Below are 24978 nucleotides of genomic sequence, written 5' to 3' on the forward strand. Positions count from 1 at the left end.
GTATCTTAATTATGTTTTTAGATTTATTATTAGAATTTTTATTATTATACTGACAAAATTTCTTTAAAAAAAATCATAATAATTATTAATATCGTCAATGTTAATAACAGATTGAAAAAGAAAATTTTCTTTTGGCATAAAATTCTTGACAACTCTTCTAAAATGTCGTTTTTGATTTTATATATAATTAATCGCAATTTTAACATTCAAAAACATGCAATGTAACGAGTAATTTTAATATTATTACGGTTTTTCGACAATACGTCATTTAAAATTGTATAAAAATATACGATACAAAGGTAAAAATCTTTTATTCGTTGTGCGTTGTCGTTGCGTCTTACACTAATACTTACATTATTTATTTCTATATTTACAGAAAATTAACTTACATTAGCATAAATTAATATAAACTAGTAAGTACTCTGCACAAAATGTCACAACACTAATCACTAATTTCATTAACTGAGGTCAGTTGATTCTTAGCTCAGATCTTGATATATTGGATCACAGATTTTCAGACATAATTATTTAACTTTTCATAATAATATAAATTAAGAATATTATTAATTACAAAGACTGAAATAAATGAAGAAAGTTTAAAGTCAACAGTCACACATGTCCACCTGTGATCTTTGGTTGATTCTCCAGAATTGTCGCTGAGTTTTCGAGTTTTCGATCGTTTAATGCAGTCTTCTTCGTTAAAGTGACCATGATCAAAGATCACGAAAATACAATAAGGTATATAAAATTCTAAGTAATCTCATAAATAAATGCCTTATCTAATATACAATCTACTTAAATAATTTGTACAATAAATCTGAGTGATTTCACAGATTCTTCTGGTGAGATTAATAATTATAATAGACATATTACCATAAAAATAATTATAGACACAAAATAAATAATATGATAAATTATTAAAAAATATTCGACCACAGTCTTTAGACGTGAAATTGTAACAAAAAAAAAAATATATTGATAATGACAATATAAGAAGAACGTCTTTAAAATAGGAACACGCGAGATAAACATATACGATGGTTTTTTTTAAATTGGTATTTGGTCTATACATTAAGAATTAAAAGAACTGTACTTTTCAACAATGAATCACAATATAGAAGCACTAGTGTCACTCTATGGAATGATTTCAGTATCATTTCGGACTTATACAATACACTTCAGATACTAGCACTTCTAACACGCATGAAGTTAGCCTCAAGCCTCACTAATAACCGCAATTTATTGACAAATCTTAAACTTACAATCCACGTAATACTTTTTTAAGATATTAACGTAATCGAGTAATGTGAATCTTTAAACATGTTTACATTTCGAATAATAAGTGATACATACAGCTTAAAGCTATCCGTTATATCCCAGATTTTTCGATAATGCAGCAACCCGACATCCGTTTGCTTTTCGTGTCACAACGTGTCGTTGCTGGCAAGACTGATATTTCACTACATCCGTTAATGACGAGATGAATCACTTTCATGTCCAGAGTCTCTTCCGTTTTCTCTCGGAGAGGCGCGGTGCTCTCTTTCGTCTCTATAACGATCCCTTCGGTCTCGCTCTCGCGATCTCTCCCTATCTCTATCCCTGTCCCGGTCGCGATCCCTATCACGATCTCTATCCCTCTCTCTGTCGCGATCTCGATCTCTATCGTCATCGCGATCCCTTCGACGATCATAGTAGTGGTAGGAACGTCGTGACTTTCTGTCGCTTGGAGTTACCACTTCTACTTTAATATTTGCTGTGGCAGTTACCTGCAAATATACAAATTGTATAGTATTATTTTAAATTTAGGAAATTTATGATATCAAATCGATAACAAATAAAATTGAGAACTATAATTTAAAATTAATAAAAAGCGTACCTTAGTTGTAATAGCACCACCATGCGATGACTTCGTTGGCGTCGATCGTCCCGAAGCAGAGTCACTACCGTTGTACGTTGTCGTTTCGACTACTACCTCTGGTTGAACCACTATCGACTGCATGGAGGATTGTACGGAATGGGCGGAACTATGCCAGCTCGAGGGTTCTTCGGTAATGGTGGTGAGCGATGGGGCGCAGGGTCTCGGTGCAGATTTGCTGTTTCTACTGGACTTATCACCGCCACCCGAGCCAGAGCTCGATTTACGAGGATGGATAGGAGATGATTTGGGTGACGGAGTCGATAGACGCTCTGGATGTTCTAGCGGTCGGACCTGTAACAAAGTAACACTTAAATTTATGATCGAAAACATCATACCTTGCAATTATAGATATATGTCTGTTATATTTAGAATCACGATTAAACAAATATTAAAAGAAGAACAAACCTCTGCGGCCGGTCCCAATATGGATAAAACAATAGGGAAGAAAAGAAGTCCGTCCACAAGTCCCAATAGCACAAGCGCCAGCAATAATCTCAGAAATAATCTGGCGACAAAACCGAACTCGCTGGCTGCCAACATGGAGGCTGCCAACGCCGCCGCCAGCGCGCCGTGCACTACTGGCGCCAGCACCGACTCCACCGCTAGTGATGCCCGACGACGTTTGCAACCTATCGATGTAACGAATGCCTGAGGACAATGGGATAATATTATTATTGTGATTTTATACAAGAAGTAGAACATGACAGGTAGTATTGACAACATCATAATTTATAGCCAAAACAATAATGACACTTACCAAACACAAGTGAACGGTGAAATGCACGCCACGTCCGACTGCCAACACGAGAAGTACAGCCGGCATCGCTGACAGCTTCACGCCTAACAGGGCCATCATACCTAGCAGTTGCAGCACCAATGTTGCCAGTGATAATGTAACCAAAACTGCGGCCCATGCGTTCAACAACAGCACCATTACCGCCTAAAAAAATTCGAATATAATAGAATACATGTATAATGCTCATCTCAATTGTTTTAGTAATAAAGTATAAAATTTTAAAGGATAATGTGAATTAATACTTACAATAAAAACAGCAGCCAAAGCACAAGCCAAAGCCAATAGCAAAGATGTCCTCAAATACAAATACTGTTCCCAAAAAAGGAATGGTATACCAGAGGGAAAGTTTGGTAAACCCTTCGCTTCATATTTCAAACATAAGTCTCGCACAGATCTAATTAACGCTTTAATGCTATCGGTATCACTTAGTCCAGACAGATAGAATGGCAACTGAGTGTAAATTAACGGCGATGACTTCTTTATTTCTAAATGTACATCCTCTGGGGAATGGATCCATCTTTGAGGTTGAGGTTTAAGATTCCCTTGTGAAGCTCCATAAGCCAATGCATCATTCGTAGCCCAAGCAGATAGGTAATTATAAAATGCTTTTGGATTTATAATTCCATCTTTGTCAACTAATCTGTGTCCTGCTGTAATGAGGGACTTGTCGATTGGATTGTCGACATGACCAGTCTGTACCATAAGTTTATAAGCCAATATTCCTTCATCGCTTGCGTTCTTGCACCAATACTCTTGTGTTATACAACCATTGGCGACTTCTTTATCGAAAGCAACTTGTAAGTCTAATAACCAATCACGGAACAAACCCAACCAAAATTTCGTAAGACCACCGTTATCATTTTTAATTATATTGGGTATTCTGACGAACTGATCGTGATATTCATATAACAGCTTCTGATTAGTTGGATATTCAAAATCACCCTGTGTAACTGCGTACATGTTATAAAAACCAAAATATTTTTCCTGTCGAGATAAAAATTCGTGCTCATCCGTGTTTTCCGGTACGATATCCGTCAAATCCAATCCATCCTTAACCTTTGTGGCTCCCCAAACACTAGTTAGGATAACTGCTATTAATGCTAACATAGAAGTGACCTGAAAGAAAAAGGTATTATTAGAAAATTAAAGGCAAAAGACTCTTAGCAAAAAATAGAAATATCAAAAATGAAAAGGGTTTTTGGATTTTAAAAGAATAGTACCTTAACAGCGGGGCGCATAATAAATGGCGCGTACTGATTTTTAGCCCACTTGGTGAGTGAAACGCTTAAGCAGCAAGTTTTGGTCACCACGCCTGTCACATCTGGGTCGAGGGGCTGTCTCGTAGTGTCGATTCTATGATTCTAGAAATACGTAAGGTAATATTATTATTATTGCATTATATTTCAATTATTAATTATTCCAAATTATCTTGCAACATAAAAAGTAACAATTTACTTAGACAACAACAATTTACTTAGTAAGTTAATACTTTTTTGTGATAGGTTACATTATAGGATTTGTAATTAAGTTACCTTCTCGTTTTTCCTAGATGTCGATTTATTTCGGTCTGGAATTTTCTTCCTCGGTAGCGGACTTTCAGGCATCAAACAACATAAAAGATCAGCCCTTGCAGCTGATCTGCGTCGAAGATCTAACGAGATCATGGCAGGAAAAACCAGCAACATTGATCCCAAATTGAAGAGTAGAAGAATTGCCGCCTAAAATATAAAAGTTTTAATTAAACCAAATTATTTATTACTTTAATTTAAATATGATATAACTGACAATAATACATTATAATTATTTTATTAGACATTACCTGTAGACAAAACACCCGGAACGCTGGAATAGGTAAAAGAGCTGCAGCCAAAAATGCCATCACGTTGCACAAAGATGCTAAAAGCACACTTAAGCCACTCTTTTTTAACACGAGTCCCGTCCTTTCCTCTCGAGGTACATCACCCGCTTGTTCCACGTATGTATGAGTGAGAAGGAACATATCTTGAACTCCTAACCCGAGTGCTAGAAATGGTACTATCTGAGTACTAGAAGCGTTGAACGGTATTCCTGTAAAATATTTAATAGTATAAGTAATAATTTATCATTTGATCTTTTATATCATATATTTTACAATTAATAAAAAAGATTTAAAAAAATAAAAGAAAAAAAAAATCACCTAACAAAGCACAAAATCCTAAGCCAGCGGCAACAGTGATGGATAGAAGTAAAACGCCGGCAATACCCACGCCTGCTTGTGAACGAATTGGATCCCGCCATTGTATTAACGTAACGGCAACATAAATTAACTGAAAATAAAACTCAAATAAAAATAACCTTTCAAAAACAAATAAACTAAAAAATATTATCATCGGAGAAAAAGATATTTACCATAAACATATAGCCTAAAATAATATTCTTCAGCGACACCTCGGAGAATTTCCCAAGGATATCATTAAGTGTCGATGTGGAGAACGGGTAGAAACTATAAGCCGATGATACTGATCCTGAGGTAGTCATTTTTCTCACTTCCTAGAAACATATGAATTACAGTCATTACTATGTAAGCCTATTAGCTACTATCGAGTCGAACAAAAATGGAAGTCATTAAAGAGGCATTAAATCAAAAGTTAAAAAGATTCTTACAGCCGCAAACTTTCTCTGCCAGGCATCCAGTACAGCAGCTGCCTTCTCTTGATTCCAGCCAATTTGATGTACTTTATAATGATCGGCCCAGTACTCGTACATCTCTCTCTCGCCCATTAACTGAACCACAGTCTGTAAGGCGCGTGCGCTTCGGAGAGCCGACGTCGAGTTTCTTGTAGCCCCTCCCACGATTAATTGTTCCGGCCAGTGCATGTAAGCTGCCGCAAAGCCGTAACATCCGTGTGATAGCTCTGCCGCTACGTCTGGAATCTATAAAAGACGCTTACTTTAATAAAAATGTTACAGGTATCCAAACGGGTACAAATCAATTCCAACAATTCGTGAACAAAGCGTAACACAAAATTTACGATTACGTGGAACTTTTCATTTGTACGAGTATTATTGATATAATAGTGTCATTGTGACGGATGGAGCCGGCAAACGAGGCCTATTGAAGCGTACATAATGCGCCCGTATAATACGGAGGTCCGACCGCGCGGGCGCAGGAACAATGCGCGCCCGTTCGGTGCCGCAGTCCTTCGCCGAACGTGGGTGGCACCGCCTTGCCTCGTGCACAAAAACGCACCCTACCCACTCGGCCGGGCTCTGAATGCACTATTCGTATAACTTAATGATTGAAATGCTTCAATACTTTAAGAACAAACGAGTTTTTATAGCCGTCCAAAATATATCGTCAATAAAAACACTAATGACTAAAATGTCTCCTTGCGATAAGTGTATGTTTTTAGGCGTTAAATTATTACAGCAATTTAAATGTTCCGTAGTGAACTTTCTCGAAGCCGAATGCGCAGGCCGTCGCGTCCGGGGCAGGTAGTCGCACCATCTGCCGGGCGGCGACCGCTTTCATCCTGCCTTATTACCGTTTCCAAAAATATTTTATTATAATGGAGAGTATTTAAACATTATGCAGTCGCCACGATAAAATTGCTTTATTTGTCGCGATGGGATACGGATTTTATTTATATGCCAGTAAAACAGCCGTAAATTGAACTCTTCATAAAAGAACCGGGAGTTTTAATGTGTTCCTAATGTGAGTCTCACGCAACCGTAACTAATGAATTGTACATCTCAATCATTGTTTTGTGTAAAAAACGCCGGTAATTTATGACCTATAAGGTAATGGCAAACCCGAAGCTTCTTTAATTACTTGAGAAAAAGTACAATAACGTAATAATGCAATACATCATGTTTACATACTGTTTAAAAAAACTTATATTTTTTTATTTTGGTACCTACATTTCCTCTTCCTCTTAGCCAACATATATTAAATAAATACTTACGTGACCAGACTTTTTGTTGGGGGCCGTAGATGGACAATGTGGGTCGGTGGGATCTAGGCACGGCTTCTTCATGTAGGCGGAAGTGATGCCGGCTCTCTTCATGTACGCCTCCATTGTGCTCAGAGGAAATTGAAACTTTAATTTTTTCACTTCTTCTAAAACTTCCAACGGATTTAAATGTGTCCATTGTAATTTATGTTTGAGATGTCTGAAAAAATATAAGTTACATATTACATTGTGTCGTTTGCCCCGTCGATGTCGTCTTATAATAATGAATTAATCAAGCAACTCGTTTCTTATTCTGTTATATAAACAAACTCATTTATCAAATATCAAAATACAAGTTAAAAACACTATAAACGATATAAATAATGATAATATCAGTCAATATTAAATACTTACGGCACAAAAATAGGGTAATCCGGACCAAGTAACTTGGAGCCTTCCCAAAAACAATCAAGAGGAGTAATGATTGCGCAAGGAATGACGTTGTCGATGATCGACTCTATGTGGTGATAACCCTCGAAGTCTGGTATGCTTGGACTGTAACACAGGTCTTTGAGGTGCCACTCGATATCGTACATGTGAATCGTCACCCGAGTCGCAGCGTGTACCACCTGTGAGCAAAACAATACTAGTAAAAAATACTGAGCAATGTTCTGTAATACCTACAACTACATGCATATGATTTTACTGGCAGTAAAAGCCATTACATAGAAAACAGTGGAAGAGGAATAATTGTCATTTTTATATTGAACTTAGTCTATGAGAATCTTATAGTTATTAACAAAGTTATAATCAAAAGGCCGCTTTTTTGTAGAACGATCCGATAGCAACTTCTACACTATAATATAATATGTAACAATATAATTTTTCCTTATATATATACAATATTCGATAAATGTTACAAACCTTTAGGTGTTCAAGTAACGCGCCTGCGTGTAGCAACGAAACGTCTGGATCTTTGGCCGTTTGTATTACAAGTTGATGTGTTGACGAATCCGCCTCGCCGAGAGCTTGGGCTGTATATTTTAACTCCGCTTCTAACCGTCCACCCTCTAAAACAATAAAATAATATTAAGTTTAGACATTTTATTAAATCTTATAACTTGATCAACTTAAAATAAAATATATCAAGATAACCAGTCATCGAACTGTCTTGACCTCACAAGAATCGTCTATCTAGCCAATTTATCTACGATTTTTCATTAGAGATCTCATTTATGTATCAATACTCAAATGGTTTAATGGTTGGGGTCAACGACACTGGTAATACTAAAACAAGTAGATGTCACAGCGCCGTCAAACCTATAAAATTTAATGCCTCAGTAAATATTTACGGACCGTCTAGTCCTAAATAGAGACATTTGATAATTTGAATGATAAACATTTTCGAATTAAAAACCAAAACTATTTTCCAATGGATTTATACTAATTCATAAAATAATACGATACGTAATATTGAAAAATTAAAACAAATAATTTATATGAATATATGATTCCAATACAATAAATAATCAGCAAATAACAATAAAAACATATCGTGTAACGAAAATACTGACCCGAATCATCAGGCAAACCTATTGCACTGATCTTTAAAAAAAAAAATTCTGATTGGACAGATTTTAACTCGTGACCCTCAGATCGAATGCTATAATATGTGCGTGTGCTATATATACCTCATATATAGCACAATGCACAGGCATTCTACAAATAATCATCAAAGCAAATAGCAGTGATTATTCGCATTCAAGATTAACAACAGTATGAATTAAATAAACGTTTTTTTTTTCAGCAGATGCCGAGAGCGGGTCGGTCACATTGGTTCATTAAATTGTCACTTAATGCGATACTCGTTACACTCGGACATCTTAATTTATTTATTCATGCTTCTTACTCCTTACGTATCAGATAATGGCCGATGACTTTAATTAACATAAACGTGAATAGAAATCTTTGTGTGTATCGGGCGGACGCTTTAGTGTAAGGAATTCAATATGCACAGTTACAACGTAGTTAAGATACTTTTTAATATCCCCGACAGTTAATTTGAATTAAGCTCCGATAGATTTTACCCGAGTTTGTTTTTATGTAATTTAAAAAAAAATACAGGACTGGAACGTTAGGTATTTTTTTTTTAAAAAAAAACATCACTAATAGGAAATATATTCCGAACGAAGCGGGAGTATAACAACTAGTTGTAAAAAAAATATTTTAACGGAAAAAAAGATCGGATTGACAAAAAATTCTTTCTAATTTTAACTTATCCCATCAACACCTCGAGCCTAACAGTGTCGACACATTTGTTATAGGGGCGGGGAAGAGATGTGATAGTTAACACGACTGATTTATAGAAAACGAAACAGGCCCTAGGCAACCATTGGCTGAATGCCAACTAATTAAAAGTATGTGAAAATACGTCACTTAAATATACATAAAATTTAGGTATGTCATGTCCATAGTCATATTATGAAATTAAAAAACGCAGCTTGATTTGTAATAATATTATGTATATTTAAATCTACTGGTTTAAATCTCGCGTATATTAGTTCAGTGGTTTTTTTTTTTAAAATAAACATTACAAAAAAGTAAACATAACCTCATTTGTTAGTTTACATTAACGTTTACATTTCAATCACTAGATATAATGCTACGAAAAACTAACGTTAACGCGTACGTTACTTCAACTAACAATAAGCCGAAATCACAATTTTCTTCCAATGTAAAGTTCTTAATACTTCGTTTATCAGTGAAAAAAAAAAACAAAATCATTTTTGTATTTCAAATTAATGTTAAAGCACACAGAAAGACAGCTACCTCTGTCAACAGTTCACTGTACTTTATCAAAGGACGTCACAAGGATGGATTCCAATTAACACCCGGCCACACGGCACTGATTTATAGCACGGCTTGCTGCATTTTTTGCTTTAAATGAGACACGCTAGGTGTTAGAATAAATAAAGACACTAATTCTGTCACATTATTATAATAGAACTTGGATTTAATTATGCCACAGGATTTGATTTTGATGATTTTATCCTCACATAAATATTCAATTATATTTAACATATAATTAGTTTAGAATATACGTATCGATGTTATGTTATACAATATATCGCGTCTAAAGAAGATATATGAATATAGAACAAGAATACATTGTAAAACAAGGCCGGTTCAACTTTGTAATATATTTTCTCCCCTCGAGTGCTTACAGAGTTCGTTCTACGCTAAGTGTGTTTAAAAATGTTTTACTAGGAATGAACATTTGTGTGCATTTGAGACATGTATTCTGTCTCACGAATGTTCTACGTGTAACGGAGGCAGTTAACGCCTTCACACTGCACACAAGGAATACCATTTATTTTTGTCGCTAATTTATGGCGGAGCTGTCGACGAGAATCCTCGTGAATTAAATTAAAAGAGAGTAAGAAAACATTTACATTCGTTTCGTTTACCCTATAACGCGAGTGAGACCGATAATATTCTACTGATATTGTTAATGTTATAAGTAGTTTATATTGAAATTAAACTTGTTGCTTAGATCGAGTATGCTACATTCCAATTTACGCCTACCGAAACAGCCTTTAAATAAATTACAAAGAAACTATATTTTGCGGTAACCATCTTAAGAATAATTTATCGCCAATGTAATCGCAATAAGTGTCTCTAAAAACTAAATAAATTTAAGCTATATATTTTAATCCCTTTGTAATTCGCAGAACACTCTATATGTAAATTAACCAAAAGCACCGAGGGATAAAAACATGATTGACGCTTCCAAACTTTTTGTGTGTCTATGTGGCAAATGAGAATAAAAAATGACAATTTATAATCGTACCGAACGGATGGTACGTATTGTGCTATTAAATAAACGATGGTTCGAAAGCCACTCATGTAGTATTTGGATGAAAGCCTAGTCGTTCAAGCTAAACATAGATGACTCCACGACTCCCGGATATTAGGGATTATCATAAAGCTAGTGGAATGAAATCGAGCGTGTTGCGCCCGCACAAGGCGTCTCTATTTTAACACCTACCGAGCCGTGGGCGCGATTTACAACACGCATGCCACTCCAAGCTATTGACATTATATCATTATATAATGATAGACGTAAGTGCCTAATTTTATAACTAATAAGTTTTATGCTTATAATTCTGAATTTATAAGTTGAAACTAAAAACTAAAATCTATTTAAGTTTGTTTCTGTAAGTCACATGTATAAAGTGTCTGATTTCGAGCGATTCTATATGTTTCCACATTATACTGGTGTGTTAAATGACAGATTCAATGGCTGTCATACAAATAACATAGCCCGTAAGCCATAATATAGCCATAATATCTTAGTGTTTACAACTAAGGTACCTAGAGGTTTAACATCTTCGAATGCTTAACGAAATAATAACAAAACTTGTGGTTGGACACAATGTCTCGCGATTCCTGTAATACTAACTAAATCTCTAAATGTATTCTGGCCACAGTCAATGCGAATGTCAGGTCTTTCATTACATTCTCAGTGCGTGCGCGCCGATAATGACAACATTTCTACTCGATGCGGTAGCGAACGATCAGCGCGGTCGATCGCAATGAATGACGTCCCGGCGGAGTGCGCGGTGCGGGAGGGAGCGGTACGTGCGCTCGCGCATGTGGTTGTGGCCACCCGCGCGCGCTGCGCGTAGCCCGTGTGGTCCTCCTCCGTCCCGCGCAGCCCCGCCGAGCCCTCTATGCAAATTAGCCAGTGTAGACAACAGATGGATAGCGGAATAAACAACCGTGTCCTTTTCAGAAGATTGTGGCCAGTAAACAAGCATAAAAATAGAAAAATATTGCAACAATATTTTCTAAATCATATGGTCGAGTACCAAGTTGCTTTCAGAATGTATAATCGAAATATTTCGAAAACGAGTTTCACTGAACAAACTTACGCTTAAATTTAAACTATAACAGTATATATACCGAAGACTCGTGTACTACTTAAACTCCGATAATGACTGGAATTAAGTTTGTTAACAAAAAAACATAGACGTTAGGTTAGGTTAACATCAGGAATTACGAAGAATTCCTAAAGTTGTTCGTAAATGTACCTCGTAATGACTACATTTTTAATCAATACGTATGTTAATATGTAAACTTAAAATGTAAATATGAAAACTAAACAAGCCATTTTTATAATACATAACTTGCTTAATATTATACATTTCATAAAAGCGATCTCTATATAACGAATCAAATTGATTACATCTTTAAAGTAACCTTAAGTTTTAAACCTTTATTTTCATTATAAGCTTATAACCCTACTTAAAGTTGAATTTTCGACTGGTCGTGGTAAAAATTGGAAGGAACCAGCCAGTTTAAACTGATCCGTGTCATGGTTTATATTCGACGATGGGGAAGAGACGTCTCAATCTCGCGGGGGTTCAACAACTGCTGTAACTTTCGACCGTTGTATCGTTCGAGGCGCAGCACGACGCCTGAACACAAAAGCGAGTCGGACAATCAAATCTCCATTTTTTGTGACTCGATAGATGTGTTATACATTTTTTGTTTTATTGGTCGTAATTTCACGTGGAGATATTTATGAGCGGCCGCGGGCCACCTAATTAAGTTGTTATGTGACTTCAGGACCTTTAGTATTGTTTAACACAACATGCGGCGTTGTACGACGATAAGGCTTTGTGAGACCGATAGTATTGAATGTTTGTTATTTGGACGGTAGCCGATAATATCATACATTATAAATCGTTTTATTTATATCGTGATGAACATTTCCAATGGTTTGTTTATTCGTACCTTCTTTTAATCAGATGGTATAATGAAAAGATATGTAGTTCATATAGAAACGGAAATATTAGCAGAGTTATAAAACATTTAAGTTGCTATATTGATTTCAAGAAACATTGAAGGGCTCGCGTCGCGACAGGTGCGTCAATAAATTCGCCAACTTCCTTTAGCAAGTATGCATTTTTTGCTTGTGAGTGAAATTTTAATGGAAACATTACTTTTAATGATATCAGAGCAAAATTGAAGCAATAAATTACAGATAACAAACATTTCAATTTGTTTTCAAAATAAAACGCAATTAGTATTAAACGCAATAATTTCACAATTATTTTAAAAATCCTCATTTTTATTTATAGCAACTTAATTTGTTGAATTTAGTTTTATTTGGCGTAATAACAGTAAACGTAAATTAATCAAAGTCCGTTGTGATAGAATCTTACGATCTTTTTATTTTTATTGTAACTGTAAAATTTTCTAGCATAACGTTAAAGCAAAGTCACATTTTATCATAAACTACTCTTCTTTCATAAAAAAGACGTGTTGTATACACAGGAGTAATGTCGCTTGACCGATAAAACGAATAATACACACACACATGCACACAAACGCTTGTGTAAATAAATCAGGTCCCGTAATATATTACCTTTGGCCACCAATGCTCAATCGAATGTTAATTGTATCTTATTTTAACAGTCATGTGATCAAGGCCAGGCCTTGCATGGAACACAATGGGCGAGGAGGCGAGCGAATAAAATTTTACAACACATTATTTTATCTGAAGTGATAAAGCCGGCTCGTTACAACAACCCTTTAGTATCTCGTACAAGATACATGTTAATGTAAAACGCTATAAATACTGAGTATTTGTAAATTCCTTAAAGTGAGATAAACAGCAGAAACTTTAATTATCTGCTAGTGGAGGTTCGCCTTATATTCATTAAAGGTACAGTCACCTTAAACACCTTTAGTAAGGACTAAAATGTAGTATCGATGAAATGAGAAAAATTTGATTAAAGAACATTACATTTACAGTAATAATTTTAAGCTTTCGCTAAATGTAATATTTTTGAAATTATAATGAAAGAGTATTAACAATAATTGTTACCCAAATGTGACAATTTCGATGCTTCTTACTTGTTAACTATCTGTTACAACATGCTAAACTACGGAGCGTTATTTGCATGCGGCTAATATATTGACTCGTATGACGTAATACCCGCATAGGATGTACATCCTCTTTGAAGTACTAAAGTTCCGGATTTTACGGATATACATGGTCCTAATTAAAAACCTATCCTAGCTTCCGTTTTGAAAAAAGAAATTAAAAAAAAATCACACTATCTGTTCTTTTTTAATTTAAGTTTGTTTATCATAACTGCCGTTTTGTTTAACTTTCGATAACTATTTACGTATAACTTGGAGACCGGTTAGATAAGACAAATATAAAGGCACGGATACCTGTTTTAACTATTTATGAGAGAATTTTACGAGTTGACAGCCGACCACCCAATGAACTCAATAAACAACGCACGGCCAGCAATAAATTGCCAATAAAACGTTAGAATGATATTGTAAATCCATTTCGCAAAGAGAACAAGATAATTACAAAATTTCATCATAGTTACACAATCGCATCAACAACATGAATTGAATTTTCGTTATTTAATTTTCCTTAACGTGGTCATTTTATTTTTTGTTAAACATAAGAATTAATACCAAAAATAATTTGAACAAAACGTTTCAAAGTTTCATTATAAGAAAAAGAAAGTGATGTACATCCTTAATTCTAAGACACCTTTAAATTGCTAATTACGAGTGACAATTACGCTTGAACTTTATGATTTCAACGTCCCAAACATCCTGTTCATGTGTATCAAAGACGTCCCGAGCACGCAACTACACACGTTTCGACCATTAAATAGCTACTATCTACAATTATACATTTGGTCGAGCTATACTCGGTGCAATAATAAAGATAAATTTCAAATACAATGACAATACCGAATGAACCGGACACATGTAGCCATTAAATAAATGTTTAAAGAATTTAAATTTGCCATGTTTCTCGTATATGGGGTCTAATATAGCGCGGCGCGCTCTGTAGTCGCGGTCAAATGCCGCGCACGTCCGCGAGAGACGGAAGCGGCTCGGCTCAGACATGCCCTTAGCCCGCTGCTCGTAGCCGTTGCATTGGTATTCATAGAGATGCGCAATGTGCTACAATGTGTTTATCTGATGTACTTTTACGGTTTTTAGATCGCAGGCAGACGATAATGGCATATAGTCGGTCAAGAGTTGAATAATTACGATCTACATTTAACGTACCTTGAACCCAAAGTTGATCGACTCTCGTATGTATTTGAGCAGATTTGAGGCCTACGCAGAATGTAGACAGAACAAGGATGGCAACGAAGAGGACTTTTCCTGCGTCCCCTTGAAGGAAGCAACCCAAAATAAACAATTGTTCTTGAAGCCACGCTCGGATCCACAGTGAGGTCCTTCCTCCTTCGATGTTACCCTGCAAAGAAAAATACAATATTATTAAATTTTCAATATTCTTTTTTTCAGAACAACATAGCCAATTGGATTATTATTTATGTATTATCCATTATAGATAGATTATTATTAAACACATACATTTATATGACTCGTTCGTACAACATTTAAACAGTAGCTCGTATTTTTATCACTAAAATCAACATTTGCAGTCAATCATTACACCGATAGCTTTGGCGGAAGATATAATGGCAGTCAAGTTTTTAACCATCGAAATAATTTCTCAGTTGATTGTGATTAATGAGAGATGCGGGCGGGCCCCGGCGGCGAATACGTGGCGCCATGAAGCGGTCACGCCGACCACGAGACTTAGGCGCTACACACATGAGACTGCAAGTTACAATATAAAACATTAAACTTCATATTGAAAATAAACTCTGCTACTATTAACTGCTCGTAAGTCTAGGCTCCGCGTAATTATAAAAATACATATAAAAGACGGATATTACAAAATAAATGTTTAATGGCTTTTTTTTTAACAATTAATTTGAGAATATTTGAAAAACCATTATGAACGTAAGTCACTTATTAATACACCTGTACAAGGTATATTTCTGTGGAATACAGTGGAACTAAATAATAAAATGTATATTATATTTAATTTATTTGTCAGTGTTTAACTTATTATACATTTTTATATTCAAGTGCGATATTAAATTTAAACTAAATATTATTTTAATTTTCGTTTATGTTATCTGTGTAGTCTACCTTACGTATTACAATGTAGCGGGTTTTGTAATATGAAACATGACATAAACGATTATCGATAGGTGAACGTAACGCATTCCTTGAGAAAAAACTTATTTGATATATTTTTATAAGACTTTACACTATAGTTATTTAAAAATATCGATAAGAATACTTCTCTTATTATTGTATTTATTTTAACAGTATATACCAACAATACTATAAAACTGTATAACATTAAACAAGACGTAAGTTATGCTTACAATTCAAACTACTACCTACAAGGTAAATAATTTTAGTGTAATATATGCAGAACAAAATGAAGATCACACGGGGATAATTTGAATATAAGTATGTTGAAGTATTCTTATTTTATTTTGGCTATAAATTAAGCAATTAAGTAGGTTAGTGTAAATTTATGGAGGCATGATGTTTGCCAGGTAACTGTTAAAAAAAAGATAAGACCCGTCCGACAACTTCAGAAAAACGTGCGTAAAATATTTATGTCTTAAAACTTTGACCATAAAAAATTGTCTACGTATATAATTATTTTTTTAACAAAATTCTATACTAAAATTATCATTATTTATTACCTAAAACGTAATTTAAAACGAAGCTACTTTTTGTGCCTTATTACTTTAACCATACTACCTAAAACCTCTACATTTTCCGGAATAAGGTAATGATATGACTTTTATATACAAACAGTAAAGTTAATAAAGACAAGCTATCTTGAAAATTCGTATTTGGATATATTTGTTTAAATGTTGTTACATCATTTTGCAAGTATTTTCGTATTTTATCTTATTTTGAAATCATTCGTTATTTTTGCTGTTTTACTAAAACAACCAAAATAATTTATTTTGGATGTATTTCTTAGGATGAATGAAGAATAAATCAGACAAGTCACAGTGGGTGGGCGTGACGTCACAGGCGGAATGCGCCCGCGCTGCCCGCACCGCGGCCCACGTGGAGTAAGCAATAGTATCGCTATCGCCATCCACTAATCTTTAAAACAATATTATAACGTGATTATACCCTTTGTTCTACCGTATACATACATATTTTAAAATGTAAATTTTGCTGTATAAAATAATGAATATTCCAGTTATTGTCCTCGTAAACATGTCATTATATCGAACTATATACTTCAAAATATTAGTTAAACTTAAAGTTGAAATAATATGTATCCTCATTTTCAAGAAATAAAACCATTAATGAATATTATATTCGTACCTATTTTTCCTTTCGGAAGGAGCCGCAGTCGAAAACCTATGGTGGATCACTAAGATTAATAAAACTACTTTCCTAATCTGTAATCGGCTATTATAACTAGAGTTTGAATAATTTTTTGATAAACTAATCTCGCAATATCTACGCTGACGTAAGCGGTACGGCATCAGTTCATGTTTGCGATCTGCAGTACAGTCGCGCCGGAGACACTTCCTGTAGATAACAGATCAGGTCATCGTAAGCACGTTCTCACGTCTGCCGGCGCCCGAGCCGTCGCTCTGATAAATCTCTCTTAACATTGAAACCTCTCTCACAACACAACATGTAAATACACAAGATAAGACGTAACGACGTGTTTCCGGCAATTGTGCTTGTGCGCTCTCGTTCTGTTCTCGTATTATTGAATATCAACATGTACGACTTTCTGCATATTCCACTGGCTATTAATACACAATTGATGCAAACAGTATTCTTTATCGTGTCACAGGAAACGGTTCGGAGATAAATTTAGACTACATCCTGATGATATGCTGCCCGCCGGCCGACTTTGTCTCTTATCGTGGGTCGAGCTCACTCTAACTATCTATTTGATACTGCTGAGTAAGACGCTCGGTAATTGTTGTTATAATTTATTTTAGGCATTATCGCCCTGTCTGCTTCCAGTGGGTACTTTAAGATATCTTTATTACTTTTAAAAAGTATAATTAAACATTGACTCATTGTTGTCATTTCACCTCTCACCCGGCTGTCATTTGACCGATCTCGGTAGTAAGTCTGGATAATGGGTGTAAAATATTTACTACGAATATAAAGCCATAAGACTTAGGTAATATTATCAATCTTTTGAAATTTTCTTTTCTTTTCTCGTTATGTCAAAAAAATTATTAGATGAAACTTGAAAATGCTGAATATATTTTTCAGTTTAAGCTAAACTTATGGTTTCCAAAAATCTTCATACCAGTAACAATATTATTGATTTTTATTTTCTCTTATTACAAATAATAAGACGTACAGTTTAAACTGCGCAAATAATTATATTTTTTTTTTACATACCGTAACGAAAAAAATACGAACAAGGACATGAAATCGTCAATTGGGCAGTCGGCCACCGGCTTCCTACCGTTTTGAATGTCAATGACATGTTCATGACTTCGTAATTTTGGGTTATTTTTACAGCTGATATTGAAGTCAACGACACTATCCAACTAATAAAACATTGCAATTATAACTCGACAAAGAAACGAAATAATTTATTATTTTATATTCTAACCAATCCTTACATCGACAAATGGATATGTAATGTGATTTACTTATTCTTCAAACGAGAGTTTTTCTTTATTATACTTAGTATTGAATTAAAATAATATAACTATGCCTGCAAGGAAAACGCCCAATACCTAATCCAGTTTTTTTATAAAATTCACGAAGAAAACTCAAGATAAGATAGAGAATGTGTTATAGAATTCCCATAAAGAGTAAAATATGACATGCTTCAATTATATTTCATGATTTAGTTTTATGTATTGCGAAGATTTAGTATAAGAAAGTATGTGAAGGCTGAGAAATTACACTATAAGAAAAAAGATGTTGACGACATGAGTTATGGAGAGCCTATACAATCTGTAAAGGTCGTATCTGTATTAGCTTGGACTTCCAAAAATATAGTGAGTATTTTATTTGTACACAAATTATTTAAAAAAAAAAACTTAAGAAAATAAGGAGTCAAATGTGTATATTTTATTGATGTATTCATTTAGGAAACATACCACACAAAATGTCCGCATAATGTAAAAAATATACTAATTTAAATAATTTTGTATTTAATAGTAAACAAGTTAATTTAAAATCAATAGGGTTTTTACTTGTGATGTAAATTGCTACTTATTTTAAATGTCTCCATAAAAAAAAATTTAGAGACCGCCGATATTGGGCGATGGAAATATCAATTCCTAAGCGGAAATGTTATAATCAATAAAATTGAGAAAGTTATCCGTTCCAACTTAGGTGAAGCGAAACCGGTCTAAACGGCCATATGACGTTCGTTTTACCGGTAAAGCACTAGGTTACTAGAAAACGTTTTAGTAAAAACATGCACCCGTTTTCATTTTAGCTTTATCGTTTACCTTAAAATACAAACATTGCGGTACTTTTTGACGTTTTATTTCATACATACTTGTAATTTGGTTAGAAACGATCGTATCTCGTAATTAGGTGTTTAATTTGCAGTTATTCAGTTATAAAATTTGTTGTATTTTTTTTACTACGTTTTTAAAATACAAACATTGCGGTACTTTTTGACGTTTTATTTCATACATACTTGTAATTTGGTTAGAAACGATCGTATCTCGTAATTAAGTGTTTAATTTGCAGTTATTCAGTTATAAAATTTGTTGTATTTTTTTTACTACGTACTTAAACTAATTTTGGATGATACAAAAACAATGCGTTTAAATGGATTTTACGACGGTACAAAGGACAGCCAGCGTAAGATTTCAAACTTAAGTTGAAGCGAAATGCATTTTAAAATTTAAATCTAAATGATAATTTCAACGCTACTAACTAAAATAAGTCTGAAATTTACAGTCCCAGTGTTTATATATAAACGCAAGATTTACTGCTACCATGCTTAAGATGCGATCAATCTCTATTATATATTGTGGTACCAATATATCGTGTGACGTTGTCATTGTATGTATTTACCACGTATACATTCGTAGTATTTCATAATCTAAACGAGATATTTTTCATTTATACACCTTTTCCAAGAATTACCAGACTAACATAAGCGTTCAATATTCTATTAAGGGTTACCGTAATTATTAAATATATACTAAAAAAAACGATAAATAGACATTGTCAAAACGAGAAATATGTGTCTAGGCAGAGGAATGAACATATGGCAAATTACTGGATCGGAAGCAAGGGGTAATGATGGGGAAAAATGACAATGTTCAGTCATGTGTACAAGCCACGTGTTGCGTTCACTGAGCACCGAGCTGGTTATCATCAAAATGAATCGCCGCTGTAATTCAACACTTGTGGTTGACGCAAATTGTTCGAATTCCTTGCGGTTTGTCCTAATTTCATAAATAAAGAAAATTACTCGCGCAAATGGAATAACATCTCAACTCTGAGGAAACATCTGGCAACTTTCCCCGAAGTTAATTACATATGGTTTTTAAATCCGAGCGGTAATCAATCTTATGTCGTACGTATATATATTATAACGTAGTCGATGATTGTAATTTTTCTGAATGTCAGTGGAAACGTCAATTAGACATTTACTATGGAAGGGCCTACTTATTCAATCAGACATGCTCTTATACCTTAATCAATAATCCCTACCAGAGACAGATTAGTTGATAAACTATTTTATTTTTAAAGAAAATACCCAGAAGGCCGATGCACATTTGAAAATCGTGGGTGTTGTAACAATCATTTATAGGTTTCCAGCGCAGCTGCCGACCGCCGGTGCACGCAATGTTTGGAGAAAGATAAAATATACAAAATAGTGTTAGTTGAAAAGAGATGAAAGACAACTTTTAAAGAAAAGGAAAGCGACACGTCTTTTGTCGAGTAAGAAAGGGATGCGTGATCGGAAACCACAAGATGTCTCAATTCCACGAGCCGAACGCTGTGCGGTCCCACCAGATATACATTTTTTTAGAAGTGCATTCTTTATTTTAAAAAGTTAACAAGAAATCGGTAAATATTATAAAATTGATTAAAATATAGTAAAGTTTTACTCATAAAAATTGATGTAAAAAAACACAAAATATAAAAGTAAAATATTCTTTTTATGTAGCTTTTTATACAATATTTTATACAAAATAACACATTTTTATAGCAAAAGATAGTACTTTTCAAAATCATATATTTTAATATATAAAAGTGTAGGTAAACAAAAATATAAAAAGTCTTAATGTTTTAAATGCCTATATTATCTCTCCTAACAGAGTGATCAGTGAGCGGCATTCTCCGCGTTGATGTCTCTATCGGCGCCGCTGGCTGCGCGTGCGCAGCCCCGCGCCTTTCCTGCTGTGCCTTAATTGCTTCATCTCGCATACAACCGATTTACATTATACCTACCCATATTATTATTCAGTACATTATCATTAAAGTACAGCTGTTTTGGCTGCTCAATCTGATATTATAGAACTTCAGTATTTTATACAGTTAAATTGTATAAAAAAACTGACTACTATTATTATTATTAAATATAAAACGAAAGCATACAATATTTCATAATATACAGTCTACTGTAAATAAAAATCGAAGAATTATTCATATAACTATTTGCACGGAACTGATAAAATGAAGACCCCCCAGAAACTCGAGGCCTTCTGAGAAAACACTACCTCCCTCGAAACTGTCGTTGTATGTGAGATAGACCATCAACTACTTATTTAAACTACATATTCATTTTATTTCATGTTTCATTTGTTTTGTTCTTTAATACTTTGTTTATCGCCTTATTTGTATTATTTAGATTATTTGTTCTGTTACTAATTTAAGCACAATCAAAGCAGTTTTCGCTATATAGTCGAATATTTTGCAAATTTAGTTTACTATTTGATGCTGATAATATTATGCTATAATTTACTGTTGAGATAAAATACTTCCCCTCAAATTTATGTTCGTTATCAATGACATTTCTTTGCGTAAAGGCCTTTAAAGTACGCGCGGCCTTGATAGTACGCACGATTATCACTAGCCGGCGCCACAGCTCCGCGCTGCCGCGTTCTTAAACGAATTGACATTCGGAGAAAAACAATCACACGTGCAATATGACAATCGTAATTTGACACTCATACTTTCAGATAAGTAATGTACACTTCACCTTTTCGAGTTCAGAGAGAGCTAGTGCGGCGTCCACCCAACTGGTACGTATATAAAGATCAGCACTGTGGCGCGCCTCGGTGGCGCAGGGGCTCTCGTGTGCAGCCGTTATCCGAGGATTCGAAGGAGCCTCGGAATCGGGAGCCACCATGATCTCGGGGCCAGACTTGTCACCAATATCCTCATGAAGACGGCCGGAATCCGTCTGGCGGCGCACGCTGTCATATCACTCGCCGCCACATAACCACACACTTGTACACCCGAATTCTTCACTTCTGTTTATCACTAACCGAATGAAACACGGAACAATATAGTTTCGATAACTTTGTAATGCCGTAACAACGTCTCGACACTGGCGCGACCCGAGCAGCACTGAATCAAACGCTAGCTGGATACATGTACTGAATGTTTGTTGAGCCGCCATCATTATTTGGGCGATTATGTTGCCTCTCTTGGGTACGGAATCGGCCGATCGTCGCCGAGAATAACCGAAGCTCCAGCCAGAAGACCACACACGTAAATACCTCTGTCTCGCTTTACTTTTGAGAGGAGGGGATGTGACGCAGTAAAATAAAAGCATTGAATGAAACTGCATGCGAGAGCTTCACGATAACTTACGCTTAGTACGTTACACATATTACTATTTTATACAAACACTCTAGACGTTGTACACTACAATTAAATATAAAACCAGATAATTACTTAATTGTAACGCTACTATCGATCAAAAATATGTTTAATCTTAGCAATTTAAGTCATCAAATCCTTACATCTACCACATGAAGTGAGCGTTTGCTAGTTCAATTCTCTGTGTACAAATAATAAAGACGGATCAAACATTTCGGACGCACCATATTATTTTGTTTACAGAGTTTTCTTAGTAAAAAGTCGAACGATCGCGCCCCCGGCAGGGCGGCGGACTGGTCCTTTGAAGTTACCGACATAAAACGCCGCCGGCGGTGATTTAACTAATGAATTTATTTAGCGGGCGTGCCGAGAGAGTGCCGCCGAGTCCACCCGCAGGACCATCCATAGAAAACTACAAATCCATACTGTAAGTAACACTATTATCTCAATGTCTATCAAAAATGGTCCTTCGAGCCAGAAAGGATTGCCTCATAACATGTTCGTGAATTCAGCCGATCGATCAAAATTAACGACAGGTAACAAAACCTCGCTTGTCTTTTCTCTACTAACGTAAAGGAACAATGAAAGATACGCACAGATTATAAAAAGGTTGTATACGTAAAGCAGTACGAAGAATTTTTGACAAACGACTTATAAGTATTATAGAATTGAACCCACAATGCTGAAGATAACCCGAAAATCGTAATAAAACTCTACTAAGTTGGAACGGGCTTACATTTTAGTGTTAATACCATTATAAATGTTATGTAAATTGATATAACCAATCCGCTCTCTGAATGTTGAACATAAAATTTGAACACTCCAATTTTATTATTCTTCTAGTTTATTCATGTCGTCTTCGACATTCTACTTAAAGTTATATCTAAGACGAAATCCTATTATTTTTATAGTTGGTTAATCTCTACGGTTTTTTAGTTTATTGTCATATTTTATCAAATGCAAATGGGTAACCTAAATCTTAATCCCATAAAAGGAGCTCTATAGATTTTAGTTAGATATTATACATCTCAAAACTGCCTCGTTGTTCTAGTGGATGTCCACTAAGGCTGTAAATTGTTCCTGGGTTTAAGCCCCGAACAGAAATATTAAAAATATTAGTTCTTCTGTCAAAATATTTTTAATCTTCAAATATATCAATCCGGATTTTAGAAGTGCAGTGTAAGCTCAGCCTAACTCGGAAAGTACTTAAAGCCTGCGTCTGAACTCTTACCGATCGTGTTTGATTTTCCGTCCTATCGGATTGTTAGAATGAGGTAATATTTTTGGCATTTGCGTTTGCGCATAAACGTTGTCATTTAAATATGTCTAAGATAAATATATATTTAAATATGTATAAGAATTGCTGTCTCGGCCCAAGAGGACATCCATTTTATAAATCTTAGGTATGATTTGGAAACTAACAGGCTATTTGATTTTGAAAGAAATGATAAAGTTTATTTGTGAATTGTAAAAATTAAAATTAACAGAAATTAAATTTCTCTTAAATTATTTTATTCGATAGTTTTAAATTCTGTGGAGAACCTTATGATTTATATAAAAATAATAAAGAAATTGTATAACTTAATAAATAAAAATCCTTTAAAAAAGAATAAAATAAATAAGAAATGTTTATTGTCAAGATTATTTTCTGGTCTATTTCAAAACATTTTAATATATCCGTGGATTCATAATATGACAATATATACAAAAAATGTCGGAAACGAATTAAATTATGCAAATAAATTAAAAGCGGAATAAAATATATAAATTAAATTTCGAGTTTATTATTGCAGAATAACTCTACAGATAGCAAAATACAATACTAAACATCCTAAACAGACCATAAGATAAGCGGCAAGTAAAGGAGCAATTGCATTGCGCCTGCATCCATCTGTTTGATTTATTATATAGATAAATGTTTAAAAAAGAATAAATTGTAGAGATAATGCTTTACTAAAGGACAGCATAGCTCGAATACCTAACAGCGGAAAAATGGCGCTGATGTATAGCCTATGTCGGCAATATTAAAAATAAAATGATAAATATAGATGGCATCGTTGACAGCGCCAGTGACGAGTCTTTGGAGACATTTATATTGGAAATTTTCGAAGACACCAGCTGTCACGGTGATGATAAATTAAATGGAAATGTGCTTATTTTATTTGATGCTAAACAGTCTGTGGCTAGAATAGGGTACGTGAATCGTAAACGTAGATTTAAAACCGAGCAATCCCTACAGAGTGTAATCTTAAATTGTTATTGTGCTCAGTGATGAACAAAACTTACGTTGCTTTTAACTGTAACAGCGTTGTAGAGTAAGCTCCAAAAGCTTCTCCTAAAGACGAGAGGAGGCTTATGCCTACCAGTAAGGTATTTACAAGCAAAAGTATTTAGTTTTGCTTGTTCTTGTTTTATAAGCGAATCTTACTACATAAAACGAATATTCCACTTCGGTAGTTCTTAATTTTCATTATTGTTACTAGCCATGTCAATGATGCAGTAAATCTTTCAAATTTTATTTGTGATCAGACGGTATACTATCACAGTCAACATATACTATATATATCTTGTGAGATATTATAAATCTTATACATATTAGA

The 24978-nt window shown here is 34.5% G+C and overlaps 1 protein-coding gene across 1 annotated transcript; it reads right to left on the reverse strand.

The window, feature by feature from the left end:
* LOC125077038 (protein patched) lies at positions 1 to 22134 on the reverse strand. The gene is made up of 16 exons (XM_047688828.1): positions 21753 to 22134; positions 14762 to 14954; positions 7571 to 7716; positions 7061 to 7275; positions 6659 to 6866; positions 5358 to 5627; positions 5103 to 5243; positions 4891 to 5020; positions 4534 to 4781; positions 4247 to 4432; positions 3935 to 4075; positions 2961 to 3830; positions 2676 to 2858; positions 2324 to 2566; positions 1877 to 2209; positions 1 to 1766 (listed from the first exon to the last, which is right to left on the reverse strand). Exons 1-16 carry the CDS (start codon positions 21900 to 21902, stop codon positions 1470 to 1472), a joined length of 3954 nt encoding a protein of 1317 aa, XP_047544784.1. The 5' UTR covers positions 21903 to 22134; the 3' UTR covers positions 1 to 1469.
* Between the last annotated feature and the right edge of the window lie 2844 nt (positions 22135 to 24978).

This window comes from Vanessa atalanta, chromosome 1, assembly GCF_905147765.1.
Source record: "Vanessa atalanta chromosome 1, ilVanAtal1.2, whole genome shotgun sequence".
Lineage (NCBI taxonomy): Eukaryota > Metazoa > Arthropoda > Insecta > Lepidoptera > Nymphalidae > Vanessa > Vanessa atalanta.

Coding starts and splice junctions, on each gene's coding strand:
- LOC125077038 (XM_047688828.1), bottom strand. CDS start 21,902: ATGGTGGCTCCCGATTCCGAGGCTCCTTCGAATCCTCGGATAACGGCT. Junction 5,628..6,658: donor CCAACAAAAAGTCTGGTCAC/GTAAGTATTTAT, acceptor CGTCTTTTATAG/ATTCCAGACGTAGCGGCAGA. Junction 5,244..5,357: donor GGCAGAGAAAGTTTGCGGCT/GTAAGAATCTTT, acceptor ATATGTTTCTAG/GAAGTGAGAAAAATGACTAC.